The sequence below is a fragment of the Molothrus aeneus genome, chromosome Z (assembly GCF_037042795.1).
Source record: "Molothrus aeneus isolate 106 chromosome Z, BPBGC_Maene_1.0, whole genome shotgun sequence".
Taxonomy (NCBI): Eukaryota; Metazoa; Chordata; class Aves; order Passeriformes; family Icteridae; genus Molothrus; species Molothrus aeneus.
This window is the reverse complement of record NC_089680.1, coordinates 58,553,519-58,571,805: the sequence shown is the minus strand read 5'-3', so window position 1 is coordinate 58,571,805 and position 18,287 is coordinate 58,553,519. Positions and strand designations below refer to the sequence as shown.

Genomic DNA, 18,287 nt, shown 5'->3' with positions numbered 1-18,287 from the left:
AACAGGACACAACAAAAAACAGCATATGGATAGCAGACATTACTCAAACCTGCTCTGCTGGTTGTTCTTCCTTCTTTGGTTTGGGCTTTTTGTTTAGATGTGGAATAAGTCTCTCATTCTCATATATATTGGAAAAGAGAGTTTTCAAAAGGTGTTGTTTCAAAACAATATCCACCTATATCCCCTTTTTGCCCTCAACCTCCTTCAAAGTGAATAAAAAATTAGAATTACACTGACTTTGTGTGCATCCCTGGACCATGCTAATAGTTGCAGAGTCTATCTCACCAGTTTCCATGAACATTCTTCAGTGTTCCATTCTTCTACATGTTTTCCTGTCTTTCTCTTTACTACAAATGCATGTCAGATACCTGACATTCTCCTTCTTATTACTAACACAGGAAAATGCTAACCAATGCACAATTTTTTAGCACTACTAGGTGCTAAAAACCCCTTGATCAGCTTTCACTACCCTGAAGTTTTTGGTCTCAGTTGCCTGCTTCCCTAGTCACTACTGCTGCCTTGACAGAATGGTATCAATGAACATCAGGCGCTAAAAAGATTTATCGGCATTTGAAATTAATGACACTGCCATCAGTCAATTATTCCCCTGACAACTTTCTTTCTAATGGTTGCAGCATTTTTTTCTTAAATCACGTAGTCTATTATCATAGGTATTACTGCGAATGGCAAATTTAATGTAACCTGAACATCTTCATATGATAATTCTTGCTCATTCAATCACCCTTTCTTAGAAAAGGCATGCATCCTTCAAAACAGACATCTTATCCTAAGGAAGAAAGTATACTTAACTTGACTGTCACTATATTTATATTTACTAGTGAGGAAAGTACATTTATCCTCACAGCCAGGAACCAATACATAAAGCAGTAAAGGTGAGGCCAAGACTGAAGCATAAGGAGAAATCCAAATCATCTCACCCTGTTAAGAGAAGTCACTCAGAGCTAAAAAGTGTAAGGAGTCCCGAGTACCCCTTGCAAGTTTTCTGACAATTTCTTTACATTTTCTCAGAAGAATTTGAGTAGATCTAAACTGTTTTCTTAATTTTTATGTTCTAAAACAAATAATTATCACTGAAGAATCAAATGCTATCTCTTATGCCCAGCAATGTCAGAGATTTTCTGACGTAACCACTTGCTCTAATTCTGAGCAGCAAATAAAGGGCAAAACTCTCATGCAGTGAAGAATCCAGTACTTCTAGCAGCAAGCAGAGGAAACAAAAATCTTCTACAAAAATCTGCAACTACCATATAATTTTCATGTCAAACAGAGAACCAAGAAATAATTTTGACTAGCTGTAAGATCTGGATTATTTTTACCCACACTACCTCCAGTGCAACAACTTGGAGCTATTAAGGTGATTTTAAATTTAGAACAGAGCTCAGAGTCTGATCTCTCTTATTGTAAATAAACTTTGGCTGAAATCTGCTAATTAACAATGTTAAAAAATACACCAGTAAAGATCTGAATTTGCTTAATGTTGAAGCACACTGACTTCATCTGCATAACTTTCAATTTATCTCACACAATTGACAAGAATCTATTAATATATAGGTCTGACTACATACTGTGAAAAGCAAGACATTGGTTTTGAGCATTCCTACGTATAGTATAAGTTTAAGTAAAAGGTAAGTATATCGTTTCCAGCTCCACACTGGAAAACATCTTCCACCCATATAGCTCTAATGAACACAGTAGACATCTTTCATAGATGTTAACAGAAATTAATTTACCAGGTATTCCAGAACTAGGGCTAGCTTTTTACCAAGTAACTTTGCATCCAGTAACTTTTGCACCAAGTAACTTTAACTTCAGACACTTACTTACATAAGTAAGCACTTATACACTCTCTTAAACTGGTTTTTGCACCAAAAAGCAAGGGGATTTAAAAAACACAACAAACAAAAAACCAACAATCAAACTAAATCAAAACCAAGCAAGCCCCACACTAAGATGCCTAGCACTCCCAGCTCATACTTGTAGAAGTAACTGCATGATTGAGCATGCCACAGGATCAGACTCTTAACACATATGGAACCAGAAATCCAGCTGATGAAGGTCAGCTGGCTTCATGGCAAAGCAGCCATTTATTATACTTCAGTAGCGATCTTAAACTTCACAATAATTTCTATTTGTATCTCAACTTTGGAGGTTTCTTGCACATCCTCCATGCTCTGACATAACAAATGCTGAGAACATATGTTGGCAGCTGAGGACAAAACAATCACAGTTTCAAATACCTACTATCTGCTGTGAAGGAAGTTCCATGGCCTGAATCAATAGCATATAACAGAAAAGAAATCATGGGTTTCTGCAGTACAGTGGTTATTTTTTTCATATTTAAAACTAAAAATAGAAGCATAATTATACATAATTTATACATAAGTTTATTGCAAGAAAAAAACCCAAAAATTTAGGGTACAGAATAGCAAAATTAAACCTCACAGCGAGGATAAGATGGCATTGTTTCAGGTACACTGACAGAATTGTTGCTATCCATAACGGGTTCTTACAATTTAATACACATATATGAAACAAACAGAATTTTTAATGTGTTCCCTAATTATTACAATAATTGAATCAGCGAGATTTTCTTGAGTTCAAAAAAGCATATTATTTGATACAAGAATTTAAGGCATATATAAAACAAGCTTCTTTTCTAGAGTAAAATGTAGTAATTTTTCATTAGACTGCAACAAATTAAAGAATCTGTGTGTTACAAAGTCCCCCAAAGACTTCTTTCTGTAGAAGTAAAAACACATTAGTGTAATTTGTAAAGATGATTAGTGTGGGGCCCTCACTCTAATCTATACTATGTATTTATCCCTTAAATCCAGGCAATTTGTTTTTAGATAAAACACATAACAAAGTATTTATTTCTCAGAGAAGAGAACCCTTAAGCAAAATTTGTTTGGATCCAAAGCCTTCTTACACTACTTTTATCATGAATTCTACTTTGCCTGGCTTTCTAAACCTTTTAACCCATGTCACAATTTATTAATCACTATTTAATAATTAGAATAATTCCCTTATTAACTGGGTATTTCTTTTCATTCTTCTAAGGCACCCTGCAGTCCAAGACAAGGAAAGCTCTTTGTTGATTAGTTATTTAAGACCAGCAACAATAACTATGCAGGAAAGAAAGGTGCTTTGAGAGGATTACACAAAGCTAGTTCTCAACAGCACCAAGCCAAAAGCAGCAAATTACAAACCCACATACTTCATTGCATGTAACCAAATTGGCTGGTTGAAATGCTAATTGCCTTTCAGCAAAGCTAAAGGCAGACAGAGGACCCTGAGCTTCAGAGAATGGCAAGCATTTTTTACCCCACTTCTGCACCATTGTCTTGCTGAGAATTCTTCAAAATCTATTCATAAAGGTAGCTCTCTTGCTAACCTTTAAAAATGTGGGAAATTTCTAAAGCTCTTACCAATACCTCAGATCTGTTGGCCTGCCAAACCCGTAACAGATGGCTGAATTAAGGCCATGTTAAATCCCTAATGAAGTAAAGCTTGAAACAATTCAGAGCAGTAACATATTGGACCAGTCCAAGATAAGTGACTGAGAAGTTTCTTTTGCCATCAGAAAATAAGAGTCATAACAGCTTTCTAATTAATTAATTTATACAAGATTAGGTAAACAAAAATATCATGGTATAGGACAAATGTAACATTGCTGTTACATTCTTGAGAAAATTCTGTCCTGATTAAAATAATCCACAAATACAAAAGCTCTGATAAACATGCAAAGCATCTTCTTTGCTTCTTTGCTGTTTAATTTCACCAGATAAATTTAGCCTGTCAAATATGCCTGTTTCAGTAAATACCAGCATACTTATCTTAACTACAACCTTGGTTTGGATTTTCAAATTGTTTCAGTACAAGAAAATACAAGAACTTTAGTTTTATAGGAAATACTCATAAGCCCATCTATTAAGCATTTTTTTCATATTTTTCATTTTTTCATATTTCAGACTTATAGCTTGAATATTCTATCTGAAACTGCCTCAAGTTCTCACACACAAAGTTAGCTAGATCTTGGAAGTGTTTATTTATACAAAGTATTTCCCAGTGATATTATCCCCTGAGAAAGTGACTTAAGCAAGTGAGAGTTTGCAGAAATTTGCAAAAACATTTGTGATTTAGTATTTTTTTTCCCAAATAAAATATGTTACAGTGGGTCCACCTGGAGTAAGACAAATGGCAGGTAATATTGTTTTCCCCTGTCAATCTTTTTTTTCTTTCCTTAAGAAATAGTAATGACACTCCTATTAGACAGACGTAATTCTTGAATTTTTGGAACTATGACAATGCCTACAACTGACGGCAGTGTCTTTGTAAAATTCAGTTTTATTATGGAGATATTATAGAGCACCTGACTCTTAATATATATTGAGAGAAGCATTTAGACACTATATATGCTTATTTCTAGAGAGGAAAAGAACTGATATATTCATGTGTATATGACAGTTTTTTATATATATATATAATTTTTATTTATATTTATATACAGTTATATTTATATACTGGCTATACTATAATTGGCCAGTCTTGTAGAGTTGTAATGCAAGTACAATTTCTATAAATGAGTACAGCCGATCAAGAGGATTACACATGTAAAAATAATTATATATGTGATCATATTTTTAGAAGGTCAAGGCCTAATAGTCCATGAGCAAATAATTTCAGCATATATTTTTTATTTACTATTGCCTACCTATGTTTTTGTTTTTCTTAGTGAACAACTAAATTGACTGGTACCAGGAACACCCTGGAAGAGGCTGGTATTATTCAGAAATAAAATTTAGCTAAATTGCATCAGATACTATATCTCAAATAATAGCAAGAGTCATACATAAATTTTACTGTTCCAATGCTTTCCAAAACACCTGGGACTAAAACACTTCTGATGTAGCTGAGACAAACTTTAAATTTCCCTTTCTTCAAAGGGAAGAACATATTTTTCCAATTTTTCAATGAAATATTCTAAAATTAAAGTTCTGTTAAGCTCATAGACAACTTTTAAACCATGCTTATTAAATATCCCTTTATTGTTACCATGTCACAATTCTGAACACCAGTGGTAGCTGGGTAACAATGTCAAAGTTGATTTATAGACCATCAATGTTTTTCTCACAAATTGCTATAAATCATTGCTGCCCAATGAATGAGATCCTCACAGACCTCTGTAGTGATACTCTTCTTTAGTGTTACACAACTAAAGGAATATGCTATCATAGCTTTTCCAATACTTTAATTTCAGTCATCATATTTACATTCTAAGTAAAATATTCATGTAAGCATTTGTAGGTTTAAGCACTCAATTTTTTAATGGAATTCCAAATCAAATAAAAACATACTGAAGATAATAAGCTTAAATAAAAATCCATGGGTAGTAGAGATTTTAATACAGGCTATGATTTAGACCCAGTTCTGAAAATTTATTTCAAATAAAGCTTACAACAATTTCTCAGGGAAGAATTGCACAGTAGATCTGAGTGCATGAGGATCAATCTCATTCACTAGCACCAACAATTTGAAACTCCTCCAACATTGTTTTTCAACCTTAAAAATACTGATAGCACAAATAAACTGCCCAACGCTAGATTTCACAAAAACAGATAACATTTTCCCATCGATTTTCATGTGTCCAGAGACCACACTGACAATCTAATAAACATGTGCTCCCATTATCGATGTTAATTAATTTTTTCAGAGGTAACTTTAGTAAACATCATTGATATCTTCATCTAAATCTATTAAAACACAAAAGTGTATTAGAAAACTGCTAAAGCACAAAACTGTGCTTTAGAAATCTATAAAAACATAAATATCAGTAACAACTACAAATTAGAAATTTTATACCCTTGAAATGTGATAGCTCTTATATTATCAAACATTTGACAGTTTCAATTTTAAGCCTATTATGCCACGAATTATTTTATTTCCTCAGGAATCTGGTTCTTTTCAGTCTTTCAACACTAAACTCTGTTTAGTAGGAGAAGCTTGTTCTAGGCTTAAGGTTCAGATAAACTAAATATATCACACTCTACCTTCAGTTCTTAAACTGTCCTCATGGCTGAGTCCCAAAATATTTAATACTTAACTAAATGATCTATTTTAGAAAACATGCATAAAGTACTATCAAGAAAAAAAAAACAAAAACACTTTTGGCTTCTATATAATGAATAGGATTTTTTAAAATCACATGTTATTTCATATCTGCACTATAAAGCAATTACAGACTCATTAAAAAACAATGACTGATTTTTGGCAAGCAGTTCCAAATATATTTGATCTTAACTTTATCTGGGTTAGCAAGAGTGAATTATGCAATGTCTTACATAGAATCAACACATCAAAAGCAAGAAGCAGAAGCAGTATTTCTAATTGTAATCACTTACATCTCATATTGTAATTAATAAATGTTTAAAATTCATTCCTTATTAGACAATGACTTGAAAAATTCATTCTTACTTTCAACTCACTCTCCTTTAAAATACACAGTGCATAGGCAGCTCCTCCTCTTCTATTTTCTCCTAATTTAAATTGCCAATGTTTTATTGTTTTTTGAGAGTCAAAAATTGTTGGCTTCAGACTGAGCTGCATCCTGATAGCATCCCCTGAGAACAGAATTTTCCACTGGAAAGACTACCGTCTCCACCCTGCCTGGCTTTGCAGAGCAGGAAGAGAAGCTGCTGGAACAACAGAAACCTTAGCAGACTGTCACCCTCCAGCAGCCCCTCATGGATGGATGAGCCACAGGCTCAGCGTCTGTCGCTGCTAAACCCCGTCCCTGCCGCAACAGGTGCTGCCTGCAGATCATCAGGCTGGACAGGGAACATCTCTGCAGCTGATACAGAATGCTTCCAAAGCAACTACTGCCTCAGAGAGAGGGACAATAAACGTACCTGGACCCGGGGACAGGAACATCCGCGTCTTCTGGACTCCGACAGCCGCCTGCACACCCCCTGTCACTCACGCATTATGCATTCCCGTCTCCTACTCCTCCCTCTGTTCTGAGCAGCGCCCAGCACTCTCCTCCCTCTCCTGACTGCTGCTGCCTTCCCACTGCTGTGGAGATAAAAAAGGGTGGGATGGAAGAGGACAGAATTTTTTCAAAGCCCAGCAACTGCCGCTGCACTGCCGTAGTTGAGATAGAGCCAGCCCCTCCCGCCAGCGCCTTAGCAGGTCTTCCACTCAGCTTGGGCTGCACTGTTGTATTATTCTGTACAGCAAAACTGACAGGTTTTATTATTGGATTATGACAGATTTTGGATTCAAGTTCTCAGTGGCACCCGAACATGCAGCTCATCTTAATGCACAGCTATTCAGTGCTCAGGGTGGAGAAACAATTCTCTGCTAGAGAAACAATTTCCAATCCTAGATAAAGCATTTCAGACTCACTCTAGCTAATATCAGATTCATATTTAACGGTCACCACCATCCCAAGAAAATCCTGAGCCACAAGACAGAAACAAAGGCAACACTCAGATGTTGTCAGTGTTCGCCCCCAAACGCACAGATTCTCCCACTTAAGAGCATATAAGTATCAAAATTTCTTCTTATCCAGTAAAGGAGAGAAGGAATAAATAGAGCACAGAAGTATTCAGGCAAAACCAAGACAGAATCTAGTATACTCTATGCCTCCTGATGTCATTAGCCTAGTCACTACATCAATCTGTACCAAGCTATGATAATTTGGGAATAATGTAAACAGACATGGAAAGGTAAAGAAAATGCTAGAGAATGATGAAAGGTTAGAAAAATTACTTAGTAAAAAGCATTTTACTAAAAACAATTTGCTTATAAAAATGATGTTTATAGTAGAAGCATTCCACCTAACAAGCCATCCAGTCTAGTGTAGACTCATAGCAGAATAGGATGAAGTGTCTCAAAGAGGTGGTTATTTCCCTCCTCTGACAAAATAGGGAGTCCAAATAGTTATCTCAGACTACTACCTAGCTTTGTTAGGTAAGAAGAATCTCTCTATTGACTCTGTATACAGCTAAAGAGAAAATCAATGTTGATAAATAAAAATTTGCAGTATAACTGATAAAGTCATGGGCAATCTAATATGCATATGGAAAAGTAGACATTAATAATCACAAAAAAATCCACTTCTTAAGAGTTGAGGAAATATTGAGATGATTCACCTAACATTACAAAAATTCTCTTTTAAAAAAAACTTTAAGTGTATTTTTTTGCTTCTAAACAACTGTGCTGTGCATGTAAAAGGAATTCAGGTTGTTCTCTTTGGTAATCTGTTTTATATGTTTAATCACTTCTTGCACTAGTTCACCTGGGTATATATCTGGCCATATTTTTTTGATCAATACTTTATTATGCATATTCATCTTGGAAAAAAAAAAAAGGAGCAAGAAGCATTCTTTCTAAAGCCAATACTAGTAGTATTGGCTTTAGAAATGCAAAATTTTCCACCAGTCAGAATTTAATGCATGAACATGAGAGATAAGCAGCATGTTTTTCAATACCATACTGTTATTATATTTCAGCTTTAAAATCTAAATACCATATTGTTTTTCTTCTGTGGATCAACTGGCCAAAAGGATACTAGAGGTATAAGACTATTTTTATCTTTTATTCTACAATGTTGTTTCAGCTTATATAATTTACCTTATGTTTTCCTCTTTTCATCCACTTTTTGTACAAAGCTCACCTCTTACTAGCAATCAGAGGGGCTGCCTTAGCAGTCATTAGTTCTCAATCACAGAAGGCCTGAGCACATAAAACATTGCTAATTACTGAGCTGGAAAGCTAAGGATGAATGAGAACTCAGACTTGGGCTCAGTAATTCATGTGGTTATTCTCATGGATTCTTTCCAGAAGACTGCATTCAGACCCAAAATGACTGCACCTTTTGCTGTGCCCTCTGACTCAACACGTGGTACACTCCATGTTTTCTCTCAAACTCTGAGGATTTCCTAATTACTTTTTTTCATTTTCATCATACCACTCCAGGGATCTGTGCTTCCTTTTGTTACATGTGAAGATGAGAGACAGCTACCATAGGATTTTGTCAGTGATAGTCCTCAAGTAGCTGGAAGGATGATGGTGATTGACATCAGACACTCTACACACACACTTTTAACAATTCAGCATGCAGCCCACACTGCACTCCCAACCCTTACAAATGTCAGAGACAAACAATCAGGACTGGTATTGGACCTACAATAGATCTGGCATTGCACAGAATTATGCCTCCAGGTCAGCCTTAGCTTCTCTTTTCAATAAAAGCAGTAAATAAGGTATATTAAGTACACACCTCACTTCTTTGTTTGTTTGGATACCCTTTGTTCTGAAATCATTAAAACTCTGTAAGCAAAAAATGGCTCTGCTGCAAGTAAACCAATACTGAAAGCGCCAGAAACAACAGACCCCAGTTTGTTTGTTTGTTTTGAAACCTTGCCTTTTCCCTTCATTTGGCATCATCTGAAAGAAAAGACCATAGAAGAGGGAGTTAGAAACAAATTCCTGAGAAAGAACACATGACTTAAAGAAGCAAGAAGAAAAAAACACCTTACAAAGGCTTTTCAGGAATGTGTACTTTCTCTTCTTTACATTTTTGTTTCTATTAAGTAAGATTTTTGTGTTATATCAGTGCCATTTGGTTTTCAGTAAGAGGTACTGAAATATTAATCTACAAATATCAAAAACCAAAAATAAATGCTATAATATTTTTTTATTCATAAATGCCACTAAAATTCACCTGTGTTTTCACCTGCAACATCCAAGCTTCAGAATTCTGGGCTAAGCACCTATTTGGATGCAAGTACCAAACAAAGAGATTCAAAAAATGTTGAAGTTTTGGTCCTGCACAGGTTCAACTACTCAGAACAAGGAACAAGAAGCATGTGCATAGCTCTTTCATAGATCAATGCTTAATTATGATATAACAGACAAGTTATTTTTACCTCTTATTTATAAATCAAGCTCTCCAATATGATGCACTTCAAAAATACATAATATCCCCCAGATAGAGGCAGATACTGAAGCTCATCGTGCTTCTTCACAGAGCAATCTCAAGATATAGAATATTTTCCTCCAAAAAATTAACTTGGTCTAGGTAGTCAGCTGTTAGTTGTTTGTTTGTGTTTTTTTAAAGTGGATTTTCTTTGAATGATGGTCCATGGTGCTGAGTGTTTTTGCAAGATAAACCATGCTAGAGATGGCCACAAGCACTAATATCCTTCCCTGTGCATGTGCAGCATGTGCTCGATTTTTGATTCTGATTTGTTTGTTTTGCTGACATCTAGGTTGCATTCGCCTTTCTCCCTTATTATTTAGTGTGATTCACACGGGGGACCACTTCCAACTGGCAGTATTGAAAGAAACAGCAGCCAGAACTATAGAACATGGCTTTAGTAGCATAGTCTTCAGGGAACTATGCTAAGTCAAGCTTTAAAAGAGGGCAGAACCAACCAAAACTTATACCAAAGAGGTGTGCTCATCTCACAGCCTGACTAGTCTGTACTAGCAGGCTTCTGACTATCCCATAGCAGTTTAGAATCATGGTTGGGTTGTCTCTTTTTCAAAATGTGAAATGAGGTTTCTGATCACTTTTTGGTTGTTCTACCTGCACTCTCTGGAGACCCCTATCCAGCCTCCCAATGCCAGAGAAATGCAAAACCACTGCCGAGTGACACCTGACACCAGACACTTGCACTGCTCTTTTTCATGAACTTTACCACATCCTTTTGTTGGGCTGAGAATGCTTTAATGTCATAATCTTGATTTTACTGCATAGGTTCCTGATAAATAAACAAACACATGCAGGAAATAGAAAAAATAGACAAATGCAAACAATGCTAATAAACTGAGAAGACTGTATAACAAAATTTGAGTATTACACTTCTGACTGATCGGTTTATGCCAGACTAGTTCATGTGCTGACATATATAGGTAAACTCAGATAATGATCTTCTATTTTTTAGAAATGTCCAGGATTTAAGAAACTGAAAAATGAGAACTTTCAAGCATATCGTGCTCTTTTTCAGATGTTTTTTAAGGTTTTTTCAGTGGACAAACATTAATTTGTTTGTGCTTCCTATGATCAATTTAATAAAGATTAACGTTTTTATGGTACAGATCCTTACTTGTATGCAGATAAAGCATGCTGATGTTAACATTTTAAAAGAGCTTTTAACATAAAAACTTGATTTACTCCTAGTATTAGGAAAAAGAAAATAGTTCCTAGCATCTGCTCATTAAAGGCTGCTATATTTTAACTCACATTACAACAGAAACACTATTCATATAATCATAAGTTTTTGATTAATGAATTCTCATTTGACAAGACATCCTCAAAAAGTGACATGGCTTTTTAAAAATGTCAATTTAAATATTAAACTGTACGAAAAATGAACACTTAATGAGAAAATAACTGCCTTGTTTCAAATTAGTGCATCTTAGATTTGGGTGATCAAGCTCATCATGCCATTTTGAGACAATTTAGATCATTTATGTCACTCTAATGATGCAAGAATGTCATCTGTGAAGGGTTGGTATGGTTTTACAATGTTACATAGCTCATTTCAAACCAAAGTGCATGCTTACTGGCTTGTGTGCCATGTGAAGAAACAGCCAGATGAGAACTTGTCAAGACCTGCCTGCCTGCTTCTCTTATGCAGTGACTGCTGCTAAATGAAGTCGCAGTCTTGCTTCTTCAAGTGCGTTCACCTCTTCATTTGCAGTGTGTCACTGATAATGTACATTCTATGCAGAAAATAAGTATTACAAGTATAATCTAAAAAAAATCCATCAAAACACACAACTTCTGAGCATGTCAAGCACTAGACTGTAAATTCAAATAGAATGGTTAACAAAAGCACATTTTTTTGAAGGTAAGATATAATAAAAATATTAAAACCTCTCTATATCTCCTGCATCTAATTTGGTCTTAATTTCAAAGTCCTCAAAAACTATTTAAAAATAAAAGCAAGAGGATTCCAGATGCTGTATACAACTTAACTTGCTTTCCCAGCTCACAACTAAGCATTCTGTTTGCTTCCTTTCGAATGAGGAAAAGAACTACTTGGAAACACAAAATCCCTTAATCTTTCAACTTAAGAATTGACTCTTCTCTTTTTAAGTGAAACATTGAAATGTTTTCTCACTAATTGATTACCTTCCCCCCTCAGAATTAAAGACAAATTACTTGAGAAACTGAAATTAAGTACCTACAATAAATACAAACTTTCAATGGAAAGCTTTAAGGCCAGAATTTTTGTTTCAGAAGTAATTATTTTCCATGTTTATGAATTTATTTTCCTGGCTGTGTGGAATCCTGGCATTCATCCTTGCCTGTACAAAGAGGTGCTGAAACAATTTGGCATTCCAATGCTGAGATGGTGCTTCTGAGGACTGTCAAGCACACACAGGAGAAAATAATAAAACAATGCTAATACAGTAGAAAACATGCTTATTTTGGAGTTGGTCTCCAAGGGAAATAATATAACTATTGTCAATAAATCTGCTTTTCATACATACAGTTTCATTTGTGCTTTGAAGACATTCATGATTTCCTTCTATTAATATAATACTTGATCTGTAACATTTTAAAATGTTATTTCTAATTAAATAATTGTATGTCATTGTTTTTTTTGTCTTTCTAAAATGTAATGCATTTATAATAATTTATTCCCTGTGACACCTGAAATTTGAGTACCTCAAACGCAAGCAGATTGAAAATAAAACCAGTTAATTATTTTTATACTGCAAAGGATCCTAAAGCAACTGCATATAAAAGTTCTAAACATGATTTGTTATTTGCTATCTAGGTATTGCAAAAGCTCACATTGATGCAGGCACACCATCTAATGCATAAATTTTCCTACAAAATATAACTCATGTAACAGCACCATGAAACACATTTTCACACGGTCTTTTAATTTGTGGCATTCCAAATCAAAAGAGAGGTTGTTCAGGCAAGAAATAAAACCATTCCATGGGAAAGTGATATACAAAGGAAAAACTACTGAAATGCATGTTTAGGGCAAAGAGTATAAAATAATAAATCCTATATTGTTTAAAATCTGTATAAGATCAGCTAACTTGATCTTTTAAAGTTGTTTCCAGTTTACACTCATCATGTGTGGTGCTTCCCTGTGGCTTGTTATTCTACTTCAATGGCAGAGGGAGGAAAACAGCAAAGCTCAGTAACCATACTGCATAGCTCAATGTAACCATGGAAGCATTTGTCCATTTGCCAGAGTCTCTCCATAACGATTCAACCATTCATTTCATTGAATCAATATTGAAGCTTTTAAGATTTATTACTTGAGTGAGGAGGAAAACTAATAAAACAGACTCTTTGTTGCTTCCCATTAAATACAACTTGTCACAGTAGGCATATTAATATCTTGCATACACTTTACTGATGCCATGTAGGCTATGTTACTGTCTCTCCTGATGAAGATTACTAGTAACATATTTGCATTCACATCCCTGATACTTTCTAAAAGAATTAAAGGTTTCTGATGTGTTCTACTGTCCCGTATAGAAACTAAATCAAATAGAAAGACAAAAGTTGTAAGAAAATGAGAGTGGGAGGAATCTCTTTTAAAATTCATGAACATGCTCCCTTCCAAGAGTCTGTTTCAAGTAGATCATTCTCATATTTATGTCATAAACTGAATATTTGTAATCATATATTAAGTGCTTTAAAAAGTTGAATGAGATTATTTATTTTACAAGTATTTTCATATTTTTTTGAAATAGGCCACATTTATCCAGAAATGACAGATGCAAAATTGAAACAAACATGTTTTGTATGAAAAATAACCATTTCTTAAGCTGTATACTGGTAAGTATTTGATATTACAAATAGCTATATATGTTTTTTGTTGTAATCAATTTTGTGTGGAAAATTTGAAAGGCAGCATAGTAAGATGTTTACAACTACAATATTATTACTTATTACTAATGTCAGGAGCAGAGAGCATTAATCCAACACTTTCATTTAGACTTATATGCCCTTATAGGTGAAAATGGAAGGCTCATAAACAAAGAGTTTATCAGGCTGTGGATGTCACACCTGTTTCTATGTAGAAGATTTTTATGACTCTGAATCAGACCCTTTCCATGAGATAGCCTCCCTGGTCCTGCTCCCACTCCCTTCTACTGTTCCCTTTCCCTTTGATAAAAAGCTGCTCAGCATATACCACTCTTCCAGCCAGAAGCAGCTTAAAACAAAGGATGAAAGTAATGCTAGGATATTTCAGAGAATTCTCTTCCTTGCCTATAGGCCTCTGCTCACATGGTAAGAACAGAAGATGCATGGAAGAGGCAGCTGCAGAGCTGACAGGATTGCAGGGGCACCGACGCCAGTATGAGGGCACTTTCCCACTTCCCAGTGGAATGATATCAAAGGACAGTTTGCCAGAGAAAGCTTTTGTCAGCGGTAGCTGCAGGTAACAATGAACCAATATGGAATACATTCATTGTAGAAACTTGTGAGGAAAGTCTGTATCAACTAAGATACAACCTTTCCCAATATGGTATATTACATAAGCAGGTTTAAAGGGTTATAATATCAGCAAGTTCAGAAACAGACAGATTTACAGATTTTGGCTTTAGAGAATGCACAGTCACAAAGCAACAAAGCACCTATGGAGCTACTTTGTCATTTTATCTCCATATGTGACCGGATCTTACTGCTATTACTCATCTACACAGAAGTATTCCCTTCCTTCAGGCTGGATGTACCCTGAAGGCATCCCTGCCAATGGGGGATCTACACATAAGCTGCCTGTAGCCTCAGGTTTGCCCCACTGGCCCAAGATCCAGAAGCATTTTATACCCTTTTGTATGCTGACATGTACCAAAGCCAATTGCAGTCATCAGAGCTCTCTCGTTTCTCCTGTAATTCCTACCTGGTGTGGCTCTTAGTAGAAATCACACTGACCATCAAAAACAACTGCAATAGGGGAAGATGTGGAGACCCAAGTATCTTTTGTCACAGACATAAAATTTCATTATGAAGACATGAAGATATTTGTAATATGTAGTTCAACAAGGATTACAAATAGATCTCCTCCACACTCTCTCCCTGTAAATACAAAACTCACAACTGAATGTTTGTGTTATCAATATTAGTGGAACAGGAATGAGAGTATTACAGTAATACAGAGTTCACCGGATAAGCTGGTTCCATTAAAACAAGTCATATTAACACTGCTGAATACCTTCAAAGCTAAAATAAAGGTCTTCTGAATCATTTTCCTCTGAAGAAATTCAAGCAGAGAAGCCACTCACCATAAGTGTCCAATGTGATTCTGTGACTGGGAAAGAAAAAACAAGCATGTGTCATCTTCAGACACATCAACAGCAGATTAGTGACAAGTAGTTGAGATGGTGGAATTACTTTTGTACGTGGAACTAAAGGGGTGGATATTTGAAATTGCATAAATACTGGTATCTGCATTTTAAAAACAATGCTGTAACTCAGGGAGGATCTAAATAAATCAAATTCCCAGAAACCGAGGCCTAGAGAAAGAAAACAGAAGTCAACATACTCTGAATGCTTAATTAATTGAAAACAAATGAGATGAAGACTTGAAGACAGCGCAAATATTCCCTGTGAAGAAAAAGAAGATAAATACTGAAAGGTTTCCTTACTTTACGCAGGAAAAACATATGAAATAGTAATAGCTATTGACTGGATTTACTACAGTCATACAGTAAAAATTGGAAAAAATTTGTGATAATCTTTAAAGCAAACGAACAAAAGCCAAAAACCAACCAACCAAAAGACCCCAAGGAAAAACCTCAAACAACCAAAAAAAAAAACCCAAACGCACTCCAAAAATAATTTCATCTATTACATTACCAAAACAGTTATTCATCAACAGATAGGAATTCCAAATCTAATAACAAAATCCATATGTGATTAATTTGAAAGACATTTTCGAGAAACTATACTGCATTTTCCCATACTTTTTACCATAACTGAATGGACTCCCTGATAGATTTTCTTATTCAGAGGGTACTTAAGCAGTAAATCAGAAGCAAATTTGCAGTTATTTACAGTTTTTGAAAATAAAATATCAAACAACCAATCCACCCTACTGGCTGCATTGTGAAAGGCACACAGCATATTTCTATTATCAATACACATTAATGTGTATTGTTACTGATTCCTGTCAAGTAACCAAAGGGGAACAGCAAATATGTACAATATCACACAGGGAAAATACAGTCTCAATCCAATTGTATTTTTTCATTTACTGTCATTTAAACCATAACAATAATAAATTAAACAAATACATTCTGGGTCATTTTAAGCCATTTTTCTTTTGTTGGACCCTTGCTAAATAAAAAGGATTTATGGTAGTTTTGAGGATCAATGGTTGGACTTAGTGATATTAAGGGTTTATGATTATAGCTAAATGTATATATGTAAATATTTCTACCGGAGAACAGACTATACAGTGTCTGTAGATTTAGCATTATTTGCTTCTTGCATACTTTTATAAAGATCTTGAAAAATTCCTCTTACTGCATCTTACAGTCATGTCTTAATAACTTCCTTTGGTGTGTGCTGGAGTTGCAGAGCTACCTTGACATTACTATTTCCTACAATTGTACTACCAGTGTACTGCCAATTACCTAGCAGAGAAGCAGAGACAGACAAAGGCTGTACATGTATTTTTGTGTGAATCTCTTAATGAGTAAAAATTTATCTTGTCATTCAAGGAATTAAAATATACATTTAGACACTTTGACACTAGTTATTGAAATGCAAATCTAGACTGGTGGCACCAAATCATAGAATGGCTTACAAAAACAGTGGTGGCACATGACATGGGATAGCCTCCAGATGGAAAGAATACGTTTGGGATTTTAATAAAAAATTACTAACAAGTTATATCAGCCCCCCCTCTACATTTTCCTTACAACTCCTTTCTAAAAATTTCTTAAGATCTTCCTAATCTTTCTATGTGTATACTTCCAAGCTCTGATCAGGCCACACAAGAAATAACATGACCAAGAGGAATGTGGTACAGATCCATGCAGATGCTGTTGAAATGCCATGGTGTGATTAACACTGACCCTCTTGCTCATTGAGAATGCACTATTAGGATATGCAAAGTAACTTACATGAGAATAGAGAAAGGCTGTATTCTTATTAGCATTCATGGGAGCGATGCAGCCCCAGTCTTGTTCATCAGGTTTGGAATATACTCTTTTGTTATTGATGGGAAAATGTCACCAGTTACAAATGGTTACACACATGGGTGTAGCAGGGTCAAAGCAAACTCCAGTACTTTTTTCCCCGTTCTAAGGCAGAGTGCTGCTTCAGCAGTTCTTTTTTGACCTGGTGGTATACCTCTGTAGATAAAAGAAATGGTGAAATTCCCTGTTCCTGATCTTTGCTGTAGCCTCACAACCCAAAGATTAAAAAAAACCTCCAAAAGGATATTACATTAGTGGTGCATGATGGGTCAATCATTAGATACCACTGCAGGCACCCTTGCGTACAAACTCTGACTTCAAACTCCTCTACTGATCCACCCACAGCTCTGATGAGTCTCATAAAACAGTCTTTCAAAAGCATGAATAGGATCTGAGTCATCAGTTTCCCAGCTACAGATAACTGCAGTTACTTCACTTCTATTACTAAAGCTTCCTTTAGAAAACAAAACAGAACTGCTCGGTGCTGCAAATATTCCTTACAAGTTATGGTACTTCTTAATAGATGAAATCCTAAATCTCGAAGTTAAAATTAATTTTCCTCAAGATCCCACAAGATAACTTTGGGCTTATGGGAAATTAATTAAATTTTGTTATTTTCAACACTGCTCTTTCCAGAAATACAGTGGTGGAAGGCTCATTCTACCTGCATTTAGCATGCCCAAAAATAAAATCAGTCTGGGACTTCTACAAATATGTTCACACATTTGTCATGTAATCTGACAATCCAAGCTTTGTTGGATACCAGCTTCTATCTAAATCTTCAGTTCAGCTGTGTTAATCAGCACAAGCTGTGCTTCTGACCCATGATAAAAATAGAAAGCTTATTTCTGAGGCTTTGATTGGTAAGATGCTATGAAAGAAGAAATTGTGCCAGTCTAGGAGAAACCACACTGTTCACAGTTAATTACACCTGAAACACTCAGCAAGGAGAATGTTTTGTGAGCCCAAGTGTCAAGAAAATACCCTTAACTAGGTTACTAAATGGTTTAGAAAGTGTCTGGACTTATAAGAAACTTTGGTATGAGGAAATTCTGACTACACTAGGTATCCAC

General features: G+C 35.3%; 1 protein-coding gene across 1 annotated transcript in view; it reads right to left on the bottom strand.

The window, feature by feature from the left end:
- ADGRV1 (adhesion G protein-coupled receptor V1) overlaps nt 1-9,411 on the bottom strand; it is a 276,070-nt gene extending 266,659 nt beyond the window's left edge. The window contains exons 1-2 of the mRNA XM_066568694.1: nt 9,305-9,411; nt 6,930-7,092 (exon numbers count right to left, since the gene is read on the bottom strand). Of these exons, the coding sequence (XP_066424791.1) occupies nt 6,930-6,951 (22 nt within the window). The 5' untranslated portion in view covers nt 6,952-7,092; nt 9,305-9,411. The remainder of the gene's footprint in view (nt 1-6,929; nt 7,093-9,304) is intronic.
- Between the last annotated feature and the right edge of the window lie 8,876 nt (nt 9,412-18,287).